This window comes from Haemorhous mexicanus, chromosome 6 (genome assembly GCF_027477595.1).
Source record: "Haemorhous mexicanus isolate bHaeMex1 chromosome 6, bHaeMex1.pri, whole genome shotgun sequence".
In the NCBI taxonomy this organism is placed as follows: Eukaryota; Metazoa; Chordata; class Aves; order Passeriformes; family Fringillidae; genus Haemorhous; species Haemorhous mexicanus.
Window position 1 is genome coordinate 26,372,275 of NC_082346.1, and position 25,908 is coordinate 26,398,182.

General features: G+C 37.6%; 1 protein-coding gene across 5 annotated transcripts in view; it reads left to right on the top strand.

Annotated features, from left to right (window-relative positions):
• Nucleotides 1-25,908, top strand: part of CKAP5 (cytoskeleton associated protein 5) — a 53,743-nt gene that overhangs the window by 6,825 nt on the left and 21,010 nt on the right. For all 5 annotated transcript variants that reach the window (XM_059849376.1, XM_059849379.1, XM_059849380.1 and 2 more), the window contains exons 2-23: nucleotides 3,231-3,322; nucleotides 3,881-4,074; nucleotides 5,164-5,370; nucleotides 7,799-7,970; nucleotides 8,902-9,034; nucleotides 9,310-9,413; nucleotides 9,785-9,898; nucleotides 10,100-10,204; nucleotides 12,747-12,836; nucleotides 12,939-13,103; nucleotides 13,888-14,016; nucleotides 14,772-14,954; nucleotides 15,851-15,964; nucleotides 17,149-17,259; nucleotides 18,410-18,502; nucleotides 19,078-19,263; nucleotides 20,939-21,033; nucleotides 22,394-22,451; nucleotides 22,532-22,657; nucleotides 22,989-23,125; nucleotides 23,286-23,460; nucleotides 23,986-24,099. In XM_059849376.1, coding sequence (XP_059705359.1) covers nucleotides 3,266-3,322; nucleotides 3,881-4,074; nucleotides 5,164-5,370; nucleotides 7,799-7,970; nucleotides 8,902-9,034; nucleotides 9,310-9,413; nucleotides 9,785-9,898; nucleotides 10,100-10,204; nucleotides 12,747-12,836; nucleotides 12,939-13,103; nucleotides 13,888-14,016; nucleotides 14,772-14,954; nucleotides 15,851-15,964; nucleotides 17,149-17,259; nucleotides 18,410-18,502; nucleotides 19,078-19,263; nucleotides 20,939-21,033; nucleotides 22,394-22,451; nucleotides 22,532-22,657; nucleotides 22,989-23,125; nucleotides 23,286-23,460; nucleotides 23,986-24,099 — 2,862 coding nt within the window. In that variant the 5' untranslated portion in view covers nucleotides 3,231-3,265. The remainder of the gene's footprint in view (nucleotides 1-3,230; nucleotides 3,323-3,880; nucleotides 4,075-5,163; nucleotides 5,371-7,798; nucleotides 7,971-8,901; nucleotides 9,035-9,309; nucleotides 9,414-9,784; nucleotides 9,899-10,099; nucleotides 10,205-12,746; nucleotides 12,837-12,938; nucleotides 13,104-13,887; nucleotides 14,017-14,771; nucleotides 14,955-15,850; nucleotides 15,965-17,148; nucleotides 17,260-18,409; nucleotides 18,503-19,077; nucleotides 19,264-20,938; nucleotides 21,034-22,393; nucleotides 22,452-22,531; nucleotides 22,658-22,988; nucleotides 23,126-23,285; nucleotides 23,461-23,985; nucleotides 24,100-25,908) is intronic.

Here is a 25,908-nt window from a genome sequence, read left to right on the forward strand (position 1 = left end):
CTTACAGTGTGTGATTCCCCCCAAGTTAAGTACATTGTGATGTGGGAAGGGAAATTGCAGATCCTGTAGTGTATCACTACTGTACAAGCAAGAGGTTGTACTTGGTGGCAGTGAACTGTTGTATATGTATAAGGATAAAAATAATTGTAAATTACTATTAGTCTGGTAATGGACAAGCCTTTTTAATAGAGTTGCTATTGACTTCAGGGTTTGAATTGAATTGATGTTTTGTTTGAGGACTGTCCTACAGTAAGACTTCTTTCCTTGGCAGAACAGATCTCTAGAGAGAAATAATGTTTCTTTTTATTGTTGAAGTAGGAAGTTCATGCTTTTGTCAGTTTTATAAAAAAACAGTGTAGATGTCTAGTACAGGTGCCAAAGTTTTATCCTGGTCTTTCTGTTGCTGGCATGTGTGTGCATGCTTTTTTTCCATTTTTTGTTCAGATTAGCTATTATCCTTGTATTGGTTCCTTATGTGTTCTTTAACAAAAAAGTATTAATAGGCAATAGCTTAAATTAGTTCCAAGTTTCTGATTAAGAATCAGAGCTACCTAATTTTCTATAAAATTCGTTCTGCTTGTTCTTCGCAAGGGTGTTTGTGACTTTGGGAAGAAACCACTGCATCTATTTGTTATCTGCATCCACACTGAGGAAGTACTTCATTATTTCTGTATTGGTGCATTCAAATGAAGATATTCCTAATGACAGCTCAGTTTATATTGGCAAAGCTGTCTTTGCTGATGGCACTTGGCTGCAGAGCTAACTCGAGGAATGGGGGATTTTACTGCTGGAAACTGTTCGTTATAGGGCATGCCTGCATCCATTGCTAGGTGGGCTGTTTGGAAAGCTTTTCATGTGAATTCAGTCTCATTTCTTGCTTTTGCCTTTATAGAGTTAGATATGTTTTACCCCCCACTTCTGTATTTGCCATGAGCATCTTGCTTTTGGGTGTGGGGTGGTGCTTTTTGTATTGTTTCGGTGTGCATGTTTGGTTTCTGTTTGGTGGGTTATTTTGGTTGGTTTTTTTTAATAGGTAAAATGCATTGAGTTTGAATCAGGAGTCTGTTGATTTCTATTTCATTTTGAACTCTCAGTAGGCCAAAGGAGGGATAAGAGAACAAATGAGAGGCTGGGGCAGAGAAAGCATAAGCAGGCGTTCAAGCAGATGAAAGCAGATCCATTGCAAAAGGTTGATGGGGTTTGGATGCAGTAACTGAGTTGCCCTTTTGACCTCATGATTGTTTGGGATTGGTATGGCCTTTGAGTTCTATTCTCATTGTAAATTTTAATTTGGAGTACCTTTTTTTGTCAATTCCTGACATGGATGAATGCTGTGACTAGGGGGTTTTTTTGTTTTGTTTTTTAGTTAAGTTGAGCATTAAAAAAGATAGTGAAAGAGAATTAACAGTTCAGTTGAAAGGGTTTTAGGTAGCCTCACTTCTGAGTACTTTGCTTCTTACATAATAAGCAGATCCTTTCGTTTTCAGTGGTTTACAGTTCTTTGGCCCTCCCCAAAAAAAGTGTGCTTCTTTAGAAGCACATTTGGTCCCACTGTGCTGATGTCAAGAAAAAATATCCATATTGTTGTTTGTTTTGATGAGATAGGGAATGAGAAGGACAAACCATAATAACAGTTGGATCCACTTGTTTATGTATGTAGTCAGCTTGTGCTCTGACATTGACTCTTGTTTTACAGCCATAGGGCAAATTAATGGTTTAGGCAATTATAGTGAGAACAGTATTAACATCCATAGGAACTTGTGAATATTTAAGGCAAGCTTAGTGTAATTTGCTGTGGGGCTGTGTGTATTGGTGACAGGTAGGGGTTTTGGAGTTCTTTGTGCTTCTTATGGTTTTTGTTTTTTTAATTATTGGAAGGTTGGGTTGTTACTTAAGTATCTTCTAACTTACCGAGGAAGGAATAAAAAAAGATTGTTCTTAGTGTATGCTGTTGCTAGCCTAATTTTGCTGTCAGGTTAGCTCTATGTGTTAGTGTTGTGTGGCTGACAGAAGGCTTTGAAGTACTTGCTTATATTAATTTATGTGAGTGAAAATATACCCCTAATTCAAGGGATTAATTTTGTACAGAGAACCTCTGAGTGAATTAGGTGAAATACTTTGTAGCCAAAGGCTGAATTTCTATTAGGGGCATTCTGCTAGTATTGTGTACTTACATGCCTGTAGTGATAAATTGTTGTGTGTAGCCAGGTTATAGAGTTTTCAGACTGGTGTGTTGAAATGTGTTACTCCCTCTCTGGTTTGATTTGTGTTTATAAATAACACTGGGAGCCCTTTCTACTGCTGCTATTTTCATTTTGCTGACCTCTCTGCATCAGACTGGTTCTCATTATTTTCTGAGCAGTCAGATTAGTTGTACAATAAGTCTGAGATGGGCATTGAGCCTAAGATCTCATCTGTCATACCCTAATAGTCAGTGTTCTTATTTTAATCTAAAGGAAAAGGAGAAGGGGAAAACCACTAAAACTTGAATGACTGAGGATTTAAACCCTACACGTGGCAAGAAATTGATCTCTTGTTGATAGTTGCTGATGCTGGCTACATTAGAATTAGGGCAAAAATGGTTTTTGTTCTTCTTGGTAACTCTTCATTTCAGTTGTGCTGTTTGTAAAGTTGTTAAAATGACTGTCCTTACACTTGCATCTGATTATTTTTTGACACTGATTCATGGCACCTGTTGCTAAAAGCACGTGTCAGTAAGAGCCAGTTTTTAGTGTTGATGGGAACTCATTTTGGTTTAGTGCCTTTGCTGTAGTACATTCCTCCTCAAGCTTAGATGAGGTTATATTCCACATGCATTTTCAGCTTACTAAAAGTTTCACCTATTGAGACTGGTAGTGTGAGAAATACTACAAATTGCACTACTCTCTAATCTTTAATGGTTTCTGATAATTTTCTAGAGCTAAAAAAATAGTGGTCTGATCTTCAAAGTGTGCTTCTAAATATAATTACAGCCTCAGATTGCATATTAGCAATGAGATTTGCTATAGAACTGGGCAGGTGTGTTGTTTTGAAATTTTTTTGTGTTTGTTTTGGAATTTTTGGGGGGTTTTTTTGTGTGTTTTGTTGTGGTTTTGGTTTGGTTTTTTTGGGGGGAGGTTTGGTTGGTTTTTTTTGCTTGGTTTGGTTTTATGTTTTTGTATTTTTAGGTATAAGTATGTATTCACACAATATGTATTTTTCTGTTTTCTGACTTGTCCTTATCTCCACAGAAATAACTGTGGTTATAGAGAGAGCCTGATTTACAATGGGGGACGACAGTGAGTGGATGAAATTGCCCATTGATCAGAAATGTGAACATAAGGTAGGCAATCATGGATTTGGCTTGCTGTGTATCTCTGCTCTTGATGATTTTGTAGTGTTTCTGTATCTAAATACTCTGTAATTGGGTAATCTTGACAGCTGCACGGTGTGAGTATTAACAGATCTGAAACTGCATCAGCTCTATCCAACCTAGAGGCTGAATAACCTCTATTAAGCAGATTTTAGTAGCGTTGTATGGCGTAAGCTTGTGTGCTGACAGATAAGTACACTCATTCACGTGGAGAAATTACTCATCTGTAGCTGAAACTGTTGCTGGGCTCCCACCTCCTCACTGGTGTTTGCTAGAACTTATGAAGACCAAGCGGGGCGGCGGGGGGGGGGGGGGTGGTAAGACTGGCGTTTCTCTATCCAGATCATTGTTGGCAGGAGAAAAACAAGTATTTTGTCCTGTTGCATGTCATTCATATAGACACTGAAGAGAAATCTGCAGGTGCCAGCTTGCTGAGCATACTTTCAAATATGATTGAAGAGCTTTGTGAGATTTGGTAAGTTAAGGTTGTAATAGCACAACATTTAAATATCCAATTTCTGGTTCCAGCTATGGAAAGCCAGATTAAACGGTTATGAAGAAGCACTCAAGCTCTTCCAGAAGATAGATGATGAAAAGAGTCCTGAATGGTCGAAGTATCTTGGATTGATAAAGAAATTTGTGACCGACTCCAATGCAGTGGCTCAGTTGAAAGGACTGGAAGCAGCGCTTGCTTATGTTGAAAATGCTCATGTAGCTGGGAAGTAAGTAGCCTCTTCTTGCTGCTCTTAGGCTGTTGGGACAGTTTAATGTGCCTCTCTGAGAAAAGCTGCAGCTGAATGTAAATTATGCAGTGACCACTATCAATTCTGATCTCTGTTGTTAAGAGCAGAACTTGCTTTCCAGTCTAGAGAACTTGCCGAATGGCATGCTTTCCTTGTGGATGGCCTCCATGTGCATATTAACTTATCACAGCTTGCTTGCAGTGTTCTAAAAAACTATTGAAAATTTCTGAAATGGTGAAAAAGTGAATCACTAATGTGGCGGTGTAAGTGCTGTGAACTGGAATCTCTGTTCTTGTTTGTTTTGAAACAGTCTATCTATACAGGAGGGAGCCTTTTTTTTGTGTGTGTGTAATTCATACATGAAATAAACTATAGTTATGTTTATGTTACATTGCATCCAGCATAACCAATATGAATCTTCATACCTGCCAATTTCTTCACTGGATGTGTTTTAGTACTTCTGTGTTGTGTAGGCCATGAAGTAGACCATACTCCCGAGGGTGAAATAAAAGGCTGTAACAGGCCAGTTTGTCCACTTTGGTCCATTGACTTTGTGACCTGATGAAATGAATAAAATGTCTTACTTAAAAACCCCAAATCTTTCTTTAAAAAAATCTAAAAACCTTGCACACTCATTGATTTGAAAGTGGTGTCAGTAATTTAGTGTATGTGAAGCTTGGAAGTATATGTGAAACACTGTGCTGGGATTATGTACTGATACACTTAACATATTGCAACATACATAATTCCAGGACATGGCATTTATTTGTGAACCTCAACTAGAGAGTGTTAATACACTCTTGAGAATGTCTACTATTCACTGGTGTAGTCTGATATTAGAATCATGTTAACTGTGATCTGTGTTCTTCTATAAACTAGATGATGAAGCCATCCCTTAAAAAAGGTTATTTTCTTCAAGGTTATTTTTGGATGTAGTCCCTTTTATGTGCAGGCTTGTTGGGTCTTAATCTGGATTTGGTGCTATGTGAGTTTTTTTTCCTGTGGATAATGATGTAGAACACTTAATTCACATAAATGTTCCAAAAGTAATACTCTCTCATCTTTCAGGACAACAGGAGAAGTAGCATCAGGAGTTGTAAATAAAGTGTTCAATCAGCCAAAGGCCAGAGCAAAAGAGCTGGGTGAAGATATATGTCTAATGTATATAGAAATTGAGAAAGGAGAGGCAATACAAGAAGAATTATTAAAGGGTCTGGACAACAAAAACCCAAAAATCATAGTAGCATGTATTGAGACACTGAGGAAAGCACTAAGGTAAGCTTTTAGTTCATGGTGGTTTTGTGGTTTTCTTCTTTGCTTTTTCCTCGCTCCAGCAATATGTGGAGTCCAATTTTATTGCTGTCTTTAGCAGGCCCTTGTTATTATTGAGTAGAATGCATTTTTCCCGAATTGGTATTTTTTTGACAGCAACAGTTGACAACATCATGGGGTTTGTTAGATGTGAGGGTTGTCTATGTTGTACTAGCCTCATCTGTATCTCTTTCATTCATAGTAGCTGTTTACCAAACTTCCATTTTCCCATCCTCTGAGAGAAGGGCAAGATTACTGTGTCTTGTACCAGATTGTGAAGCTTCTCTTCTGAATATCTGTAATAAACTCACTGATCTGAAAACTAAAACACAGTTTAGGTTTTTTTGGTTTTTTTTAAAACCACTGTTTTCCTCACTGATGTACACATGTTTAATTGGGTACACAGTGTGTGTTTTTAGAAGAAAGGAAAAAAAAAAACCCAAGCTCATTGCACAGTAAGCTTTTATTGTCCATATAATAATTCCTTTATTGAAAAGGAGAGCTGCTAGTGCTCCCTAAAAATCAAATCCAATTTAAGATGATGTAGTAGGCTTCAGTATTAGATTACTTTTTGGTTCCACGTCAAGTTTGTTTGCTGCCTTTGAGTGAAAAATACTGGGGCTTCATTAAATTCTTATACTTGGTGTTTATATAATTTACTGACCATTAGGGTTTTTTTTTTTTAAAGGAAACAAACATTTGAAATTAATGAGCAGAACACTTCTTTCTGAGCAAAGTAGCTCATGTGAAAACTGTATGATGTATGTGGAGAGTGCCTTATATATCTTTTAGAGAACTTGCTGAGGCTTACATAGAGATGATCTTTGTTAAAATGATTTTTCAGGCTTCGGTAATATCAAAATAACGCTTTGGGCTTAACACATTACTTATGCTTCTGCTAAGTGAAACTACTGTCCTGTATTTATGAAGGTATTTTAGATCTTTTAATTTGCTTAGCTGGTTAAATGTCCTTTTAACAGTGCAGTGTAATTAGAAACCTGCATAACCTTCCTCAACTAACTACTTCTGTAAAATATGCCGCATATGTTTTTTTCTTACTTGCAGTATTTTATTATCTTTGTGATGGTAAGATCAAATACTCACATCAGCCCTGTAGGCTTAAACTCTGTCTTCTGCTTCTGAGCTGTGTTGCTACTTAAATTTTTCTTATGCTTTGGTAGGCTTTCTGCATTGATAACAAAATTTGTCTGTGCTGTAACTAGGTGGGTAGCTTGAATGCATAACTAGTTTAATTTCTGGTGTTTTCTGTCTTGTGCTAAGATTTCTATTCTTTCTTCTTATATCAATTAGATTATATGAATTAGATGCAAATAAGTTTGCATAGGCATTTCTCCAAATATGCTCTCTTTTTAAGTCATGATAGAAAAATTGAATTATTGGACAACCCATTTGTTCACATATTTAAATCGTGTTACTTCCAAGACCTGTTTTGAAGGTTTTTATACTGAGTATTTTCTAAAATTGATGTGGAAATAGAACAATGTGCACTAGAATTTCTGGAAAGTGAGACATGTAGATTTTAGTTCTTGAGCAGCCGTTTTTGCTAGCTTTTTTATTTGGAACTTGATTTGGAGGGAACCATAAGAAAAAGTGTGATTGGTAGAAAGGTTAATACAGACTTAAGAAGAAATGCTTCTGAATAAAAAAAAATATTGCTTTTGAGGTGTTTTATATATGATGCCGTAGTAATTACAGCAGCTAACTTTACTGTGTGTTTGAAATGAAAGTGCTTGTGTTCTCATTCATCAGTGATTGAAATAGGAAGTTTTGTGTATTAAGTGCAACAGCACGTAGAATCTTCTGTCAAGGAAGGGTGGTTGGCTGGGGAAACTTGTTTTATGTGTTCCTTCAGTGGCACATATTTCAGCACATATGTTTTCTGTGAAGATGACCCAAGCTCACTATAATTATCTGGTCCAACAAGTGAAAAAGTGACTAATGCTTTTACTGCAGTTTGTTTCCAAGGATAGACAAAGGAGATTCTATTCTAATTAAAAAAAAAAAAAAAAAAAAAAAGTAGGTCATACAAATTTTGGTCTAAGGACAACTTATTTCTTTCTTCTCTCTTTGTCTTTTTTTCCCCCCGGCAAGGGAGCTGATTTAAACACTGGATTGGATTAAGTACTTTGAAGTTATTTGATAGGCCTGATTTTGTAATTCCAAGCTGGGTGTGGAGGTTAATTTTGATAGGGCATATATTCTTTAAATTTTATGGTAGCATCTCAAGATAATATCTAGCATAATGGTTTGAGTAAATGACAAAATCACTAAATGTGCACTGGAAGACTTTCATGTTTTTTAAAAAATTGGTTATTTGTGGATTGCTCCCTGTTAATGGACACTGATGCTATTATGTGTGTTTCCCTGTCAGTGAATTTGGTTCAAAGATAATCTCACTGAAGCCAATCATCAAAGTATTGCCAAAACTTTTTGAATCTCGGGAAAAGGCTGTTCGAGATGAAGCCAAGCTCCTTGCTGTGGAAATTTACCGTTGGATAAGGGATGCTTTGAGACCTCCATTGCAGAACATAAATTCTGTTCAGGTAGGCAGGAAGTATTTCTGTATCCAAACATTTGATGCTCATCCTCCCTGATTCTGTGATGTTGGGCATTCTTAAAGCCGAAATTGGAATGTATTTTTTTTGCTCCATTTAACTTTACCCAAAATGTTGGTCACTCCTAGTCATTTGAAAGGAAATCATAACAGTGTTTGGTTGCTCTGAACATACATGAAGTTGTGGGGTGAAGCTTCATATTGGAACTAAGAATGGCACTTGAGCAGTAGAATGTAGCAGAATGGTTGCTGTTAAAAAAGACCATTGCACTGAAAGTCTTCAAGTCAATAATTGTCATTCTCAGTTTTCTTTTTTTCTGAAGATTTTCTTTCTGTGAATCCCTTCATACTTATTCTGATGATGTTGAGGATGTGACTGTTTCCCTTCAGGAAGTGGCATTGAATTATGATACAATATTTCATAATTTTAAAACTTTACAAATTATGCATCCTTTCCTCCTACCCACTTGAGTTAATTATGTTCAGGTGAAAAGCAGTAGCTTGCTTTAAAAGGGCATGGTTAAAAAAAACCAAACTGTTTCATCAAATATAGCTCAGCATGTTTGTTTCATCTTGTTTCTGTGTAATAACAGCGTGGCTGTAAAGGAAAGCTTCCTTCATGCTCAACCATTTTTATTTCAAAGTGTCTACAGAGGGGCCTCACCATTCTGACTGTTCTACTATTTGTTCTTATGTAAAGGCAATAACCTTTAGAGAACCTGTTCTCTTCTTTGACTAAGTATATCCACAGACTTCTGAACACTGAATGTGAAGTCACTCTCCTTTAGTGGCAGAAAAAAGATAGAAGTGATAGTAGAAATGTAGTGCTGTCCTGGCTTTGAAATGGGAAAACTGTAGTGGCTTGCTTGTCTTGGAGCATGTCCATAATGTCTCTGATGATTCTTTTCCCTTTTGGGCAGCTAAAAGAGCTGGAAGAAGAATGGATCAAAGTGTCATCAGCTGCTCCTAAGCAGACCAGGTTCCTGCGTTCCCAACAGGAGCTGAAAGCAAAATTTGAGCAGCAGCAGGGACTTGGAGGAGATGCAGATGGAGGTAAACTATTTAATCTCTGAACTCTGTTGGCAAGTATATTGTATATAGTTGCATTAAATTGTAAAGAAGCTTTTAGTCAAGCTGGTGCTAAATGTGGAGTGCACTACATAAGAAGAAAATGTGTCTGAGGTAGAAACTTTATATAAAAGAATATCTGTCTTTTGAAATAGCAAATTCACAACTGCTGATAGCACTTTCTGAGCAATGAGCCTTAGATGGTGTTCTAATCAAAATTTTGTGTCCCTCTGCTTATATATTCTCTCTCCTGGTTGCAGGAGATGATGATGAGGAGGAGGCGGTACCACAAGTAGATGCATATGAGTTGCTTGAAGCTGTAGAAATTCTCTCCAAGCTTCCCAAAGACTTCTATGAGAAAATAGTAAGTGTAAACTTAAATACTACCTGTTAATTCTTTGTATAGCTGATGAGTCTTAAGATTTATGAGCAGTTCTGCAATGTGTGCTTTAGTGCCACATGGATAATAACAAGCTAGTGTTAATAACATGCAGGCTATCATAAATAAGTTTTAAAGTTGGATTTAGTAGCAAGAAAGCTGTAATTTTAGGGGGTTGAGGTATGTCCTGGGAAAGGACTGTATTTCATATTTCACTGCAGTTACTGATGTTGAACTATAGGGAGACCTTGGTTTTCTCAGGATGGAATAAAGGATTTTAATCTAAGGTCTGTGGCAAGTATGCTTCTCTAGAACTGTTTCTATTTATAGATTAATGTAAATTATTTGCTCTGCAGGAAGCAAAAAAATGGCAAGAAAGGAAAGAGGCTCTAGAGGCTGTTGAACTGCTAGTGAAAAATCCCAAGCTGGAATCAGGAGACTATGCAGACTTGGTGAAAGCGCTCAAAAAGGTAGTAAATAAAACTCAGAGTGCACATATAATTTAATATTTTTTATAATTTATTTGTATGATAGTTTAAAAGTTTACAGTTGATATAATACTCATGAGTAGAAAATTACTAAATGGAGCAGTTGTGGAAATAACCTAGTCTGTGGCCCACTGATTATTGTAAGAAATTCTTCCATTTCTCTGAAACTGATTTTCTCTTCAGGTTGTTGGAAAGGATACAAATGTTATGTTAGTTGCTTTGGCTGCCAAATGCCTTGCTGGACTAGCTACAGGCCTCCGAAAGAAATTTGGACAGTATGCAGGGCATGTAAGTAAGAGTATGTACTTTTTTCCTGGTTTTATTCATGCTGGACACCTTTTTTCCCTTTCCCTTTTCCCTGTCAGGCCTTGGTATTTATCAAAGGTATTCTTTGTACAATTTGGAATGCTTACCAACCGCTTAAAAGAGTAAGCAATGAAATACTTACCTAGATCTTTGTAGCTTAAGTTTGAAAGGACCTTTTTCATTCATATTCAGCATTGTGAAACTTTCTGTTGCAATATAAGTCATCTGTGCTAAGAAAATTGAATTTTTTTGCCATTAAATGAACTTTACTTACGTTACCTTGTCCTAGAGATACTCCTGCAGAAATGCATTTGTAGGCCACAGTGGAAAAAACAGCTTCTAAATCAGAGTTCTTCTTAGCACCTCCATGGTGTGTGTTTTATGTTGGTTGGGTTTTTTGAATGTTGGGGGATGGTAGGTGGTGGGTGTTCTGTTTCCTTGTTGCCTGGGTTTTGTGGGGGTTTCTGTCTGGCTTAAATAGCAAAAAATTCTGAGATTTTTGGTACCAAAATGTTCTGGTGCTCCAGTTTAGTGCTGTTTGTTCTCTCTATGGTGCTCTTCTCTTACCAGTAGCTAATATCAGGGAAGCTTAAGCAATATATGGAAGCAAAGAAGGCAAAGAGAGCTTTTAATAAGTTGCAGTTCTCACTTGTTTATCAAGCCTGTGTCACTGTGTTCTTTAAGCTGCTCAGTCAAATTTTTTGTGTGATATGCAAGAGTAATGGGGTTAAAGAACTGATGTGCCTGGCTGCTGGTAGTGTTGTGTCTGAATTGAGAAGTTGTTCAATCTCACTGCTTCAGAAACATTCTGGTCTCTTGAAGTCTGAACAACAGTTTGGACAGTCATTTTCGTTCTGAAAGCTGTCTGTAGTTACAAAAATCATGCTGTCGTCATATGTTTTATAGTTGATTTCTGAAGGTTAACCCTTATAGCTACAGAGTCACTGTTGAAAAAGCCAAGCTTCTAGAACAAGGGTGTAGCTCTGTGGTTGCCAAGCAAATAGCATTGAGAAGATGACTTTTTCAGTAGTGTAATGGCAGCTCTGAATTGCATAATCTCAGTACTCATTTTAGCAGTTGACTTGATTTGTTTGCTGGATTTATTTGCTTGTGAGGAAGATGCAGACTTCTCCTGAGAGTGGGCATTGAAGTGTTATAAAACAGAATTGTTGCTAGAATTGTATGATTATAAACTCTGTTACTTAAATACAGCACTGCAATGGTAGTCTGCAGTCTGTGTTCCAACAAGAGAAGTGAAATCATGCATAGAATCACACTCCTCACTATAATTGAGTACATGTGTGCCACCTTCACCTCTGACTGCATTTTTACCCCTGGACTAATTTTTCTTCTTTCCCTCACATGGGCTACGGTTTCTAACTTCCATGTTAAAAAATGCTCATTTTGTCTGTCGATATTTTCTAAAACAGTGGCTTAATGATTTTAAATATCTCCTCCTTATGACTTTGTTCTCTGTGGGGTGTAGGGGTATCTAGCACCTGCAGTAGCATGTACAATGGTCTTTGTGGTGCCATCTGTATTATCTGCAGGTTTTTTGAGTGTTGAAGTCTGTGAACTGGGAATTTGGAGGCTGCAGCCCAAGATACCACCTGAGCCTAGGTCACAGTACATCACAAGGGGTTGGGATCCCATAGTGAGCTTCAGAGTAGAAAGCAAATCTGTTTGTTGTTATGCAAGAGCATATAACTTTCTGTAAGCATCTGACTGCTTCCAAACTATGAACTGTTATGTTTATGAAAATCCTGAAAATAGTCTGCTTTCCTCAGTTAAGATCTGCATGTTTCTGGCTCAGTGACAGAAGTCCTTACTCTTACAGAGCCCATACTAAAATGGAATTCATATTACTGGCACATCTGCAGTGTAGTTATTTTTACTTTTTTTTTTTCCCCCTTGATTATTTTATTTGTTTGGTTTTTTTAGCAGTGTCTGTCTGAGCGCCTAGATTAAGTAGGAATTGCTGTCAAATTCCAGTGTGGCATAGTTTACTGTCAGATGTGATTTTTCAAGATGGTAGATCTGAAAAATAGTGCTGCTGAGAGGATTCCAGTTGCTTTAGAATCATGATCTTGTCAGCTGTGGAGCAGACGAGGACATCTTAATGAGCCATGCTTAGTACTGTCAGAAAGCTGGGAAAGAGGGGAAGGGTTAAATGCCTTCTTGGATTCTTAGAATACAACAGCACAGCACCCTTTATGTTGTGAAATTGTTCATTTCCATTGTATTGCTCTGTATTCCAGCATAATTCCATAATCTGTAATTATGTGAACTTGTAGGTCTGCCTTTTGTCATGAAAATGTTTAAAAATCTAGAGTGACTGAAATGAGTTTAATATTGGAAGACGGCAAGAAAAAACTAGTTCGGACTGCTCTTGTGTACTTCTGGAGGGGTACAGCTGGGAGGTTTGAATTACTGGCTTCTCTGCAAAGTAGTGTGGGGTAGGCTATCAGGCTTTCCAGTTATATTAGTGAAGAGGGATTTGACATTTTTGTTCCCTTTTCCATAGGTTGTTCCAACAATCCTGGAGAAATTCAAAGAGAAGAAGCCCCAGGTAGTGCAGGCGCTGCAGGAGGCCATTGATGCAATCTTTCTTACAGTAAGTAAGACTGAAAATTTCCCCACTGACTGAGAATTGGTCTTGAACTTTGATTTGCTTTTCTCATTACTGAAATAATGACTTTTTTATTCAACACCGTAGACTACATTGCAGAACATAAGTGAAGATATTTTGGCAGTCATGGACAACAAAAACCCAACGATTAAGCAACAAACATCCCTTTTCATTGCAAGAAGCTTCCGCCACTGCACACCTTCTACTCTGCCAAAAAGCCTGTTAAAACCTTTCTGTGCTGCACTTCTCAAGGTAAAGCAGAAGGAGTTGATACTTCTCTGGCATTGACTTGAACCCTGTTGTTGTGAAACCTTGGATTGTTTGGGGAGAAAGACCTGAAGGTAGTGCAGAGACCAAAGAGTTCTTGTGTGCAGTGTAGCCCTCAGAGTCAGTTTTGACTGATGTCCAACTTGAAGGTGACTGTCAGTCAGGGAAACAATTTGGTTTCCTTTATCTTAGTTTTTTTGAAGCTGTAGACTCACTAAGTTTGTAGTAGATTAGGACAGTGATTTACAACTATTATCCCAGACACTGTCACTTGCATCTTGCACACATCTCTAAGGTTTTATTGGAATGGTGTTGTTTACTATGAATAAAAGAACAACCACCATTGATTCATACATGGCAGTGACACTAGAGCATTTATTAATGTAAATGATAATGATGTATTGCAAACTGCCCTTTCCTTGGTATAGGCTATATCCCTGGCTTAGAAAATTGAGATTACGACAAGATTACAGAACTTTAAACTCTTTGTAAACTTTCATGATATTTAAATGTTTAAACTTTCATGAATGTTCAACCTCTTCTTGTGGAAAAAAAACCAAAGATGAGAAAATGGCTGTATCTGAGGAAAAAGTAGACTTGGTCAGTACATAGGTTGTTTAACACTTCTGTTTTCCTTTTTCTTTCTGCAGTGGAATGTCAAGGATTACTCTGTAGTAGATTTAGATTCTAAATAAGGGGAGGGGATTTGTATAGAATATGTTCAGATATGTGCCACAAGTCACATGACATAAATTGTCTTTCTCTGTAGCATATCAATGATTCTGCACCTGAAGTAAGAGATGCTGGATTTGAAGCATTAGGCACTGCCTTGAAAGTAGCTGGAGAGAAAGCTGTGAATCCATTTCTAGCAGATGTGGACAAACTAAAGCTTGATCGGGTAAGTATTGTTATAAATGTTGTAAAAAGACTCCATTTATCCATTAAGGATGCATCTTAGGGTAGAGAAGGTGAAAGATGATGCTTTAGCCTAGTTAATTTCAGCACAGATTTTTGAATATGTATTTTTTACTTAAATATTACTGTTATTGCAGGCAATCTGAAAATCTCTTCATTCTTACATAAAGTATCTGACTGTATTATCTATGAGGTGGGTTATAAGATTTAGTTGTGGTTTTGGTTGGTGGTATATGGAATTTTGTTTGTTTTTTAACACTTCGTTGTCTGAAACAAGCTTTTAGGTCACAACCATATGGTCTAATTTTGCATTACTAGATAGGATTTGGTATTAAATACTTACTTCCCAACAACAAAATTGTTATATTTTTGCATAAGCTGGCAGGTGTGTTGACTGAATGAAGATTTTATAATTTGAGGTGCTCACACTTAATCTTGGAGCATCTCTGAGTATCTGTAGGATGTCAGTGTTTTCTTAGTATATAAATGCACTTCATTTTGAACTAGGAGAATTATTTTGGCAATACAGTGATGGTTGATGCCACTGATTGGTTAGCCTTACTATTGAAGGAACACCAGATAACAAAATCTTGCAAAGTAAACAACCTAAACTCTTCACATTTTTTCCACGGTAGTCAAGTTTGAGCCACTGCTGGTAAAGGGACACTGTGCATCCAATTGTGGTAGCTAAATGGCTTCTTTCTAACCCCACCTTTTTCTTTCCCCACTGCTTGGCAGATTAAAGAGTGTGCTGAAAAGGTAGAATTGGTTTATGGTAAAAAAGCAGGAGGAGCAGCTGAGAAAAAAGAAGGCAAGCCTATTACTGGAAAGACCACTGCTGTTCCAGGGCCTGCAGGAGATAAAGAAACAAAAGATGCAGCAACCAAACCAGGACCGCCGAAAAAAGCATCTGCAGTGAAGGTGAGAGGTCGTCTGACAATCAGTTGTCTGTGATTGCATCAAATAAGTTACTTACTCTAGATCAAAGGTGGCCTATTGAACATTTGCCTTCACTGAGCTATCACTGTCCTTTTGCCAGGAGTAGGTGAGCCTAACAGCAAAAGAAATCTGTGACTTTCTGCGAATCTAATGAACTCTCAGTTAATGATACAAACTGTCTTGTCACTTATGCCTTAATACCAGATTTTGATTTTGAAATAGTGATAAAAGACTGGAGGCATTCAGAGGAGCCTCAGATGTTGTAGCATTGGTGTGCTCTGTGATGTAATAATACTTGGCTGAAGTCAACATTTCTTGTAACTAATTAAGTATCGGGTATGTTTTCAGCATAGTTTTGTTTGTTCCTTTGTATATTCTGAAGTAATTTGAACTATTAGCCTGTATTTCTTTAATATTATTCTTTGGATTTTAAAAAATTACTGCAGTAGATGGTCTTTGTAATATGCTGCTTAGTTCTTCAGGTGGGATACCTGGAAGTGAATAGAAGAATAGATACAATTTTTGAAATCTATTGGTACTCAGATAAGCTGAGAAAGAGACACCAGTGACAGGTTTAGTATGTAACCGGTATCCATAGGAAAACATACAGATCAAGTCATTATTTCCTGAACTTTCACAAATACATCGTTCTTTCCTTTTTCATCTTCCATTGTCCTGTTATGTTTTGTAAAACCTGTAGTCTAAAAGCAATATATTAAATAACCTCTAGCTTATCTCTGCCTGCAGTTATGCTATCAGAGATAGGCATTTTTCTGACATTAGAATATAGAAGCGTAGTATAGGAAAAAACAGCAGTTCTTTTGATATCTGAGCTAGAGACCTATTTGATCTTGGCTAACTTGTCCATTTACTTTTAGGGTGGGGTCCCACCAAAGAAAGGCAAACCAGCTATGTCTGCAGGTACAGGAGGTGCTGGGCCTAAAGGCAAGAAGGGTCCTGAGACCAAAGAAATCTTTGAGTCGGAGCTCTCAGTGAGTATTCTGCTATTCTCTGAAATACAAAGCCTTCTGTAACCAAAGATTGCAGCTTTGGTTAGTCAGTTCTTCGGGTACTACAGAGTTTTTCATGGAGGTTGTCTGTTTTTGTTAGGAGAAGGGAAAGCAGTATCTATCAATCTGTAACTGGTGACATGGGACTTTGGTAGATACACCTGTTCTTCAGGCTGTTGTTGGCACTAGGCCATTTAAGGCAGTAAGCAATAAATCATGCTTATACCCTTCCAACGGGGTATATTGTTGTCCCTGAAGTAGGAAGAGATTAGAAAAAAGTCATACTTCATATGTAATTTAGGACACGTGATTTGCTGAAGGAGTCTAGTATTAAAAGCCTGAGAATACATTATTCTGGAGTTTACATTGAAATCTTAAGTGAAATAAAGTAATAATTAAAAGGAACTAATGTTTTGTGCTGTTCATATTAAGTTATATTTTAAAAAACGACTGAATTCTGTATGTTAGCTGACTATCTACCTACTTTCTTGGTCAGGAACCCGGTAAACTCAGGTATCTGTGGCTCAAACAGGGAAAAAAAACCTTTTAAAGCTTTGCTAGATGTATCTGCAAGTTTATTGGACTGTCAATCCAAACCATAGTTATATTTGGAGTGTTGCTTAGAGTGAATAATTTCTATTGTGTATCCAGCTTATATTGTTCATTATACAATAGAAAATGAGAATACAGTTCCTGAAGGTGATGCAGACACCGGTGAAACAAGGGAAGTTTTTATCACTAAACTTTCATTTTCTCTTTTGCTAAAAGGGAGACAAGACCTGTCTGCCCTCATCAAATTTGGATTTGTTGTTGTCAGTGTTTATTCAGACTTGATCCAAAATTACCTTGCAAATTTTAGGTTAGCTCTGCTTGATTCTTTAAGCAGATAGTTGGTATTCAAGATTATTTTTGACTGTGTGCACAGTTTCTCATACTTTCCAGGGATTACTTTTCTGTTGCAGTGCAATTTTAGCAGCTTTCTAAACTCTTAAGACCCCTAAACCACAATCCATAGAAAATCTTTCAATCTACGACAGAGCCCTTTTCCTATTTTGTAAATGCACCGCAGTACAAGGGTCAGTCCAGTCTATTACCTGTCCTTAAGGTTGCTGCCCTCTTCTGAAGGGATCCAATGGAGTGTTAACCTTGTTCTGATCTGGCTGCAGATAGAAGTATGTGAAGAGAAAGCTGCTGCTGTCCTTCCAGCTTCCTGTATCCAGCAGTTGGACAGTGGTAACTGGAAAGAGAGGCTTGCCTGCATGGAGGAGTTTCAGAAGGTATGTTTGGAACAATTGATAAGGCAGGCAGTAGGGAAAGAGAAAACAAGAAATAATTTCTTCAGCTCTCTAGGCTTGATAAGTTTCCTGAAATACTTACTAGTAGTAGTTGTATGTCAGCACTTCAGATGGATCAAGTATTAAACAATATTCGAAAAAGCCAAATGGCTTATATGATTTAAATTCTGTAACAATGATGGAAGTAAGTATTTTACCTTAATGTAGACACTTATGCTTTTGTCAAAAATACTTCTCTTTTGATTGAGGATACTTAGAGGTATTTTTAAAACTCCAAGTAATTGTAAAGCTTGGTCTCAAAGATAGCTAGATTTAAACAAAAGGTTCTGCAACTACTAGGCTAGATGTATTGCAAAGAAGTTCCTGCTGTTTGTATGTTAGGCAGCAATTCATTATAATTAACTATTTGCCAGTTGAAATTTTTGTTTATACAGTACTAGCAGTCTTCACAGCTAGTGGAAAGTGCTTTGTGTAGTCACAGACCAAAAAAAGCTTCAACTGTAGATGTACAAGTAGTTCATCCCATGACGCCAGTACAGTAATGACTGAGCTTTTAGTATTTTAGTGGGAAAAGTGACTAACTTCAGTTGGGAAATGGTGACTGGCTGCATATGAAATGCTGCTGCATTTCAATAAAGCCTGCTTTAATAATGCCTGCTTTATTAAAATGTTGCCATTTCAATTGAATGATTAAGCCTAACAACAGCTAAACCCCAGTAATTTAGATCATATTCAGGCTTAAACTCTGCTGTGTAGTCAACATTCCAACATGAAAGCTGCGTAACATACTTCATCTTAGTAACAAAAGCAGCTTTTTGAGGGGCAGGTGGGCTGTTGGTGGATTTTGTTTGTTTTTAATTAAGTGTTAAATTCCTAGGGTCAGAATGGCCAACAGTGATTGTTAAGGATATTTGTTAAAGAACATTAAAGGAGTAGTGATGTGCATCTGTAGGTTAAGTGTTGGTTCAGTACCTCAGACTCCTGTAAAAATGACTCTTCAGGAAAATTATTATGCTGAGACTTTCTCTAATTTAATTCAGTATTAAGAAAATACTTCGAGGACAGTTGAGAATTTCTGTTTGAGTTTTGTATAATTTGTGACCCACTGGCTAACTTAATGTTTATCTTTTAGGCTGTTGAGCTTATGGAAAGAAGTGAAATGCCTTGCCAAGCCCTAGTAAGGATGCTGGCCAAGAAACCTGGTTGGAAGGAAACAAATTTTCAGGTAATACATTTTCCTTTAGTTACTAAATAGTCCATTTTTGTTAATGTAAAGCAGTTTCCAGCTAAAAAGCTGTAAGTGCATATGTTACTGTGGTCACAGTTCTGTCTGTAATCAATGAGAGAATAAACTCTGAAACTGCATTTTATTTCTGTTGAGAGTTGAGACTCTAGATGTCATCTAAGGTATCCAAAGGTTGTCTTTAGATGTATATGTATACATTTGCATATATATTAAGCATGTGTGTGTATATAAGTTCTAAAAGTAGATAATGACAGGCCAGTATTAATGGTTGTGTATGTATATAATAGTTTGTATTTGTGTGTGTACACAGTTTTTGTGTATAGTCAACCAAAACACCTGTGTGTGTGTTTACAAAATCTGTGTGCATAAATACTTCTGCATATTCAAATGTGTGTGTGTGTGTATATATGCAAATACAAATTTTGTCCATATGTTAGTATTTACCCACAAACCCATATAATTCTTATATGTATCTATAGATATATAGAATGAGAAAAATTAGTCTAAAGTGCACGAAGTAGTGAGTAACTTTCTTGCTGTTTTGGACATTGCAGGTGATGCAGATGAAACTGCATATAGTTGCATTAATTGCACAGAAAGGAAACTTCTCCAAAACTTCAGCACAGGTTGTGCTGGATGGTCTTGTAGACAAGGTTGGTGATGTGAAATGTGGAACTAATGCAAAAGAGGCCATGACAGCAATAGCAGAAGCGTGTCAGTTGCCATGGACTGCTGAGCAGGTGAGTGAGCAGCAAAGGTATTCTTTCAGTAAATAAAATCAGAAATAGTATGTTGGGTGTACTTTCAGTAAAGGACACCCTACTCTGAGGAGTAAATCCCAAATCTTTGATTTTTCTCAGTTGGATGAAAGTGATTTGTTTGCTCTCAAGATGCTTCCCAAAGCAGAAGTTAAATATATATTCCTCTAAAGTTGAAAATAGATTCATAGGATGGTTTGAGTTGAAAGAGACCTTAAAGGTCATCTAGGTCCTCCCCCCACAGCCTATCAGGGATACCTTCTACTAGACCAGGTTGCTCAAAACCCCATCCACCCTTTCCTTGAACATATCCAGGGGTGGGGCAGCCACAACTCCTCCTTCCTCCTCACATTCCTCTTTGTCCAACCGCTGTATGCGCTTTTCAAAAGTTTTCTTGGAGACCTCCTTCAAGTACTAAAGGGCCACAAGAAGATCACCCTAGAGCCTTATCCAGGCTGAAAAATTCCTGTTCTGTCAGCCTTCCCTCATAGGAGAGGTGCTTCATCCTTTAAATCATGGTGTCCCTGCTCTGTACTCATTCTAACAGATCCATGTCCTTCCCGTGCTGAATTCCCCAGAACTGGATGTGGCGCTGCTGGTGAAGTCTCACAAGAACAGAGCAGAGGGAATCCCCCCTTCCCCCTCACCGTGCTGACCACACTGCTTTTGGTGCAGTCCAGAACACAGTTGGCTTTCTGGGCTGTAAGTGCACATGGCTGGGTCGTGTCTTGCCCCTTGGAAGGGGTGGATGCTCTTTCTTGTGCATGCTCTCTCTCCACTCATCCCCCAGCCTGTGTTGATACCAGGAGTTGCCCTGACCCAGGTGCAACACCTTGGCTTGTTGAATCTCCTCAGGTTTCCATGGGCTCACTTCTCAAGCTTGTCCAGGTCTCTCTGGATGGCCTCCTGTCCTTCAGGTGTGTTAACTCCACCACTCAGCTTGTTTCATCACAAACTTGCCCTCAGAAAGCCCTCAATCCTTTTGTCTGTCATTTATGACATTAAATGACACTGGCCCTAATATGGATCCCTGAGGAGTGCTGCCTGTCATTAATGTCTGTCAGGGCTCTGAGCCATTTACCACTACCTGGATGTGATCATTCCACCAGTTCCTTACCCACAAGAGGCCACCTGTGAAATCCGTGTCCCTCCAATTTAGAGAGAAGGACGTTGTGGGGGGCCTTGTCAAAGGCCTGACAGAAGTCCAGCTATACAGTATTTGTAACTGCACTGATGTAATTGCTCCATCAAAAAAGGCCATGAGGTTGGTCAGGGAGGACTTGCCCTTGGTGAAGCTGTGCTGCCTGTCTCAATCACATCCGTGTCCTCCGTGTGATTCAACACATCTTCTAGGAGGATCTCTTCTGTGATCTTCCAAGGCACAGTAATAATGAATAATTATCTAATGCTTTTTTTAAAATGCAGGTACGAATCTGTAATAAAGGTGTCTCTGATGCTTCGAAGTACTTCAGGAACTACTAATTCACTTCAGTTCCAGTTCTGCCCTGCTACAGTGACATAGTTGCTTTTTCCTTTTCTGTTACCCCAGCTTTTCCTGTACTTGCCCTGTGTTTTTTGCAGGTTTCTTCACTTTATTACAGTGCTTTGTCACCTCGTTTGCCAGTGAAAGTTTACACTTAACTCTCTTCTATTCCAGGTTGTGGCTATGGCTTTCTCTCAGAAGAATCCTAAAAACCAGTCAGAAACTTTGAACTGGCTTTCAAATGCAATTAAAGAGTTTGGCTTTTCTGGGTAAGTCTTCTAATTAAATTGCTAAGAGAAACTTGAATGAAAGTGTTTCTAATCTGGAACTAAGGTTCTGTTTGTTCATCTGAACTCTAGTTCCTTAAACTCTGATGTTAGCCATGTTCTTCTAGCTCTTAAGTATATAACTGAAAGTATCTGGCATTACTAGTATGATGGGATGTGATTACACTACTGGCTACTTTACTCATCACTTGATCTTCCCTGAAGAGCATTTGTCTTAAGGTACTTAGAGGTGTGGGCTGGGCACAGTGCTGTAGTATTGCATGTCTGTTATACTCCTACTTGGATACACCTGCGCCCAGGTGGATCACTGTACATTTTATAGTTGAAGAGAAAAAACCACAGCAACTGAATCTGGCAACCTACAGAAGAGTACATAACCAGCGTGCCTATTAATTTCCTTGGGAAACATTTTGAGGTTGATTACAGGTGGATGAAGTTTTAGCCAACAAAATAGCTGTTATTGTGTCTGGCATTCTGAGTGTGAGAAACTATTTCTCCATCTGAACCAGGGATAGCATGCCTTAATTTTTAATCACTAGCCTTTTAACTGAATGTGGTTAAGCATGTATAATAGAGTTTAGCCCTGAGGGGGAAAAAATCTCTAAGCAGAGAAAACTTCAAATATCATTTTATTTGACTACTTGGGCAGTTACTATGCCAGTCTTGAGTTATTATGTGGCTTTTAAATGGATAGTGACATTGATTAAGTCTAGGAAATACACTCTTCTGTAGTAAATTCCACCAAAAATATATATTTGCATCATGGAATGTGTATAGATGTGTTACTAGTACAGCAGTGTTTGAGGCTGCACAGATAATACAGAAGACTCAGGAATTTAACCCTTCTTTTATTTCTCTTATAAATATCCTTTTGAAAATTGTGTCTTTTTCTGGAAGATTGTGAGACTAACTATACAACAAAATAAAAAGAAGGCGCCCCACAACAGTAATATACCGTCAACTTTATTGTATAGTCATGTTTCAGGTACTTAAAATGTTTCTGGATTCATTCATCAATATTTCAGTCCTAGCAGTCACATGGATTATATAGCTTAAGAAATTTTCCAGCTGTGATGATAGTAGGCTTTTGTATAAATTGTTTACTGATTGATTTTCACAGTAGGCTATTCTCCAGACTGATCTTTCAGTAGTTATTTAAGCAGCTGCTATTTACACTGTACCTGTGATGATGTTTTATGAGTATACATGTCTTCTGCTTCTAAGTTAGCTGTGTAAATCTGTCTAGGGGTATCTTTTTTATTTAACCTAGTGTGATGATTTTGTTTGTTGGTTCTGTTTCCTGTGTTGTGTTTTATTTATGGGAGACATCTTTTTTCCACAGATTGAATGTCAAAGCTTTTATCAGTAATGTGAAGACAGCTCTTGCTGCAACTAACCCAGTGAGTAAATTTAGAATCTTAATCCTGAATTATTATCAGTCCTTAATTTGAAGACTGAGTGCTTTTTCCTCTTCCGGCAGGCTGTGAGGACTTCTGCCATTACATTGCTGGGAGTAATGTATCTTTATGTGGGACCTTCTCTGCGAATGTTTTTTGAGGATGAAAAGCCAGCCCTTCTCTCTCAGATAGATGCAGAATTTGAAAAGGTATGAAGTGGAGCTCTCTTGCTACCAACTGTCATTAAAGCTACTTTGAAACTTCAGTAGCTGGAGTTTGTAGTAATACTGTGGTCTAACCCTTGAGCTTGTAATTGATCCAGATTTATACGATGGTGCACAAAGGCTGAAAATTCATTATGTGTAGCTATTTCAACAGTTTTTTCATTATGAGCTTTAAAAGTTCCTGGGTTTGTTTGAATAGTATAATGGTTTAGAAGTCTGCTGTCCTGATCCAGTGCATTCATATCATACAAGTGGTTTTATTTTTAATGTCAAATTAAAAATTTTAAAATTGTTTCTGATTTTGTGTTGCTTGTAGATGCAAGGACAGACAGCACCAGCTCCAACTCGTGGCATTTCCAGGCACAGCGTGGGAGGTGGGGATGATGGCGAAGAAGAAGAACAGGAGGAGGTCGGGAATGATGTTGTGGATCTCTTGCCAAGAACAGATATTGGGTAGGTTTGTATTCTAGCACATGAAGATACACTGCCACTGCAATTCAAAACTTTGCATTTCTAACTGCTTTCTAAGTAGAAATCAATGGTGTTAAAACACTCCAATACTAATCGAGATATCACTAAGTAAACAGGCACTTTACCTGTTCTTCTCTGGCAGTGATAAGATCACAGCGGAACTAGTGTCTAAGATTGGGGATAAAAATTGGAAGATTAGAAAAGAAGGTCTGGATGAAGTGACAAGCATAATAAATGAAGCAAAGTTCATACAGCCAAACATAGGAGAACTTCCAGCTGCTCTGAAGGGTCGTCTCAATGACTCCAACAAAATCTTGGTATGTTTTTCAAAATCCTGTTTCAGTTGTTTCCAGCTTAAATCTTAAGGTAGTCGTGATTTCTGAACCTTGATTATTTCTGTGTGGTCTCTTTCAATGTCATTATATCAACCGTTCGAAAATAATGAACTGTGTGTTTCCAGATCATTTATTTCCATATTTTAATAAGTATTTGCCTTTTTTCATTTAAAAATGCTTCAAAAGCAAGGAAAAACTACCTTTACTCTGAATGTAATATAAGGAAATCTGAAAAGAATTTGACTAATTGCTTCATTTGTGAAGCAAAAGTGAATTGTCCCTTGTTTGAAGATATTTTTACTTTAAATTTAATTTGTTCTGAATATGGAAGTTTTTTTTTTTTTCCGTATGATGAATTTGAAGGCTGGAATAGGTTTCATTGAGCAGGCATTCTAAAGTAAAAGCTTAATATATAGCAGTATCTCTTTTCCATGTGTAACTGGAAGTTTTTGCACAAATGCTTGTAACACTGTTTTATTTAAAACCTTTTTTTTTCCTTATGTGCAGGTGCAACAAACACTGAGCATTCTTCAGCAACTAGCAACAGCAATGGGCCCCAATATCAAACAGTATGTGAAAAATTTGGGGATTCCTGTCATTACAGTCCTAGGAGATAGTAAGGTAAGACAAATGTCAAGATCTCTTTGCTTTTTGTGTATCTAAGCTATGCCTGAAAGGTGGTTGATAGTTAAAACTTCCTTGGAAGCTTTCCAGTTTTTAAAGAAAAAAGTTCCTGCCTGAATGACAACTTCATTTTCAAGTATAAATATGTGCCTGAATATATATTCAGATGTATTTCCTTGTAACTAAACCCAGTGAAACAATCTGGCTTTTAAATTAATGTGGTGACTATATGCCTATTTCTGCTGCTGAAAGTACAGTATTTTAGACACTGAACAGGTTTGCTTGGTAAAGTTTCTTGTAGAATTTTTAGTGTATCACTGGATTACACTATACATTGTTTTTGTCTCTGCCACTGTGTAGGGGCCCTTTGAACTGTAGGTAGAGGCATAGGACATTCACAACTGACACTGAAGCTTGTGTAAATAACATCAGTGTTGAGTTTGACAGGATGCTGTGTCAAAATAAAGCTTAGGACCATGGGAAAGAGCTATTTGAAGCAGTGAGTAAAAAGACTTGGGAAGATGCCAATATCTTGTGCCAGAAGCCATGGGCAATTATCAAAGATGGCATACTGTCTCTGCTTGGAATGTGAGTAGGAAAAAGAGCAGAAGCTGGATCTACCTGTCCCAAACAGTGGAAAGATTTGGACTGGTTCTAGGGCTGGATAAAAATCTCCTGGTTAAAATTGTTTTCTCTTTAAGAGGCTTCAGGATCTGAGATCTTATATGACTGTTAAATTCTTTTAACTCACCAATTATCCTGAGGTAACATCAAGCTCCTTTTGTAGAGACATAGAACTTTTTAGGTTTGAGGGGAGCCCTACAGACCATCTAGTTCCAACCTCACTGCTATAGGCAGGGACACTTTCCACTAGACCAGGTTGCTCAGAGCCCCAGACAGGTAGGAGAGTTGCAAGTATGTGGCTTAAGGATAAGCCCAATTGTGATTAACTTACACTGTTACTAAAATGCATAATACTGACATAACTTGTAAGCACTATAATGCTGACAGAAGATTGTATGCTCGTTTGAACACTCTTATAGTGGTAATTTTTTTAAGTACTTAAAGTGCAAGATTTAACTAGTTTATCAAATTTATCAAGTTTTTGAAGATGAGGATGGTCCATTTTGGGTCCTACTTCAGTGTGTTTGTCATGGACTCACTAATAATTGAGGAAAATAATCATCTTGAAGCTTGAGTGAAGACAAGTTTAATTTGGGTGAAGGGAAGCAAGGCCTTGTCAGAGAGGCTGATGACCATGTGTTTATATGCAGCACATGATTTGTTCGTTTTCCTCAATGAGATAGAAGATGGGAGAAGTTGGTAAAGCAAGGATGCTGACTTCTTGTTTACAAGTATACCTGGATGTTACTTCTGCATTTAATATGGTTCATACTTAACAAGAGTCTACTAAGTTTTTAGCTTTCCTCAGAAATTCAGCCTACAGGAGAAGGTCATGTGTGTAAAGTCATGTCTAGACTGTTAACGTTTTAAAGAACCATGGTTGTTAAATATTCCATCTGGCTTCTCATAACTTCGTATAGCTGCTTCAAAAAAGGGTGCTGTTCTAAATTTTGCTTGGAAAAAAACAAGGTGGAAATTGGTAGGAATTAGAGGGTTCTCTCATTCCTGGTTTTGCTCATGTGTATCCTAAATAAGAGTGCCCTAATAGTCAGGCTCAATAATCCATTTGTCTTGATTTATGAATGTGCAGCCTATTTAAGCACTATATAAGTCACTATCACTATTTTTTAGCTTCTTTAAAAGTTACTCTCAGAATTGTCGTCAATGAATGGTAGCATGAAA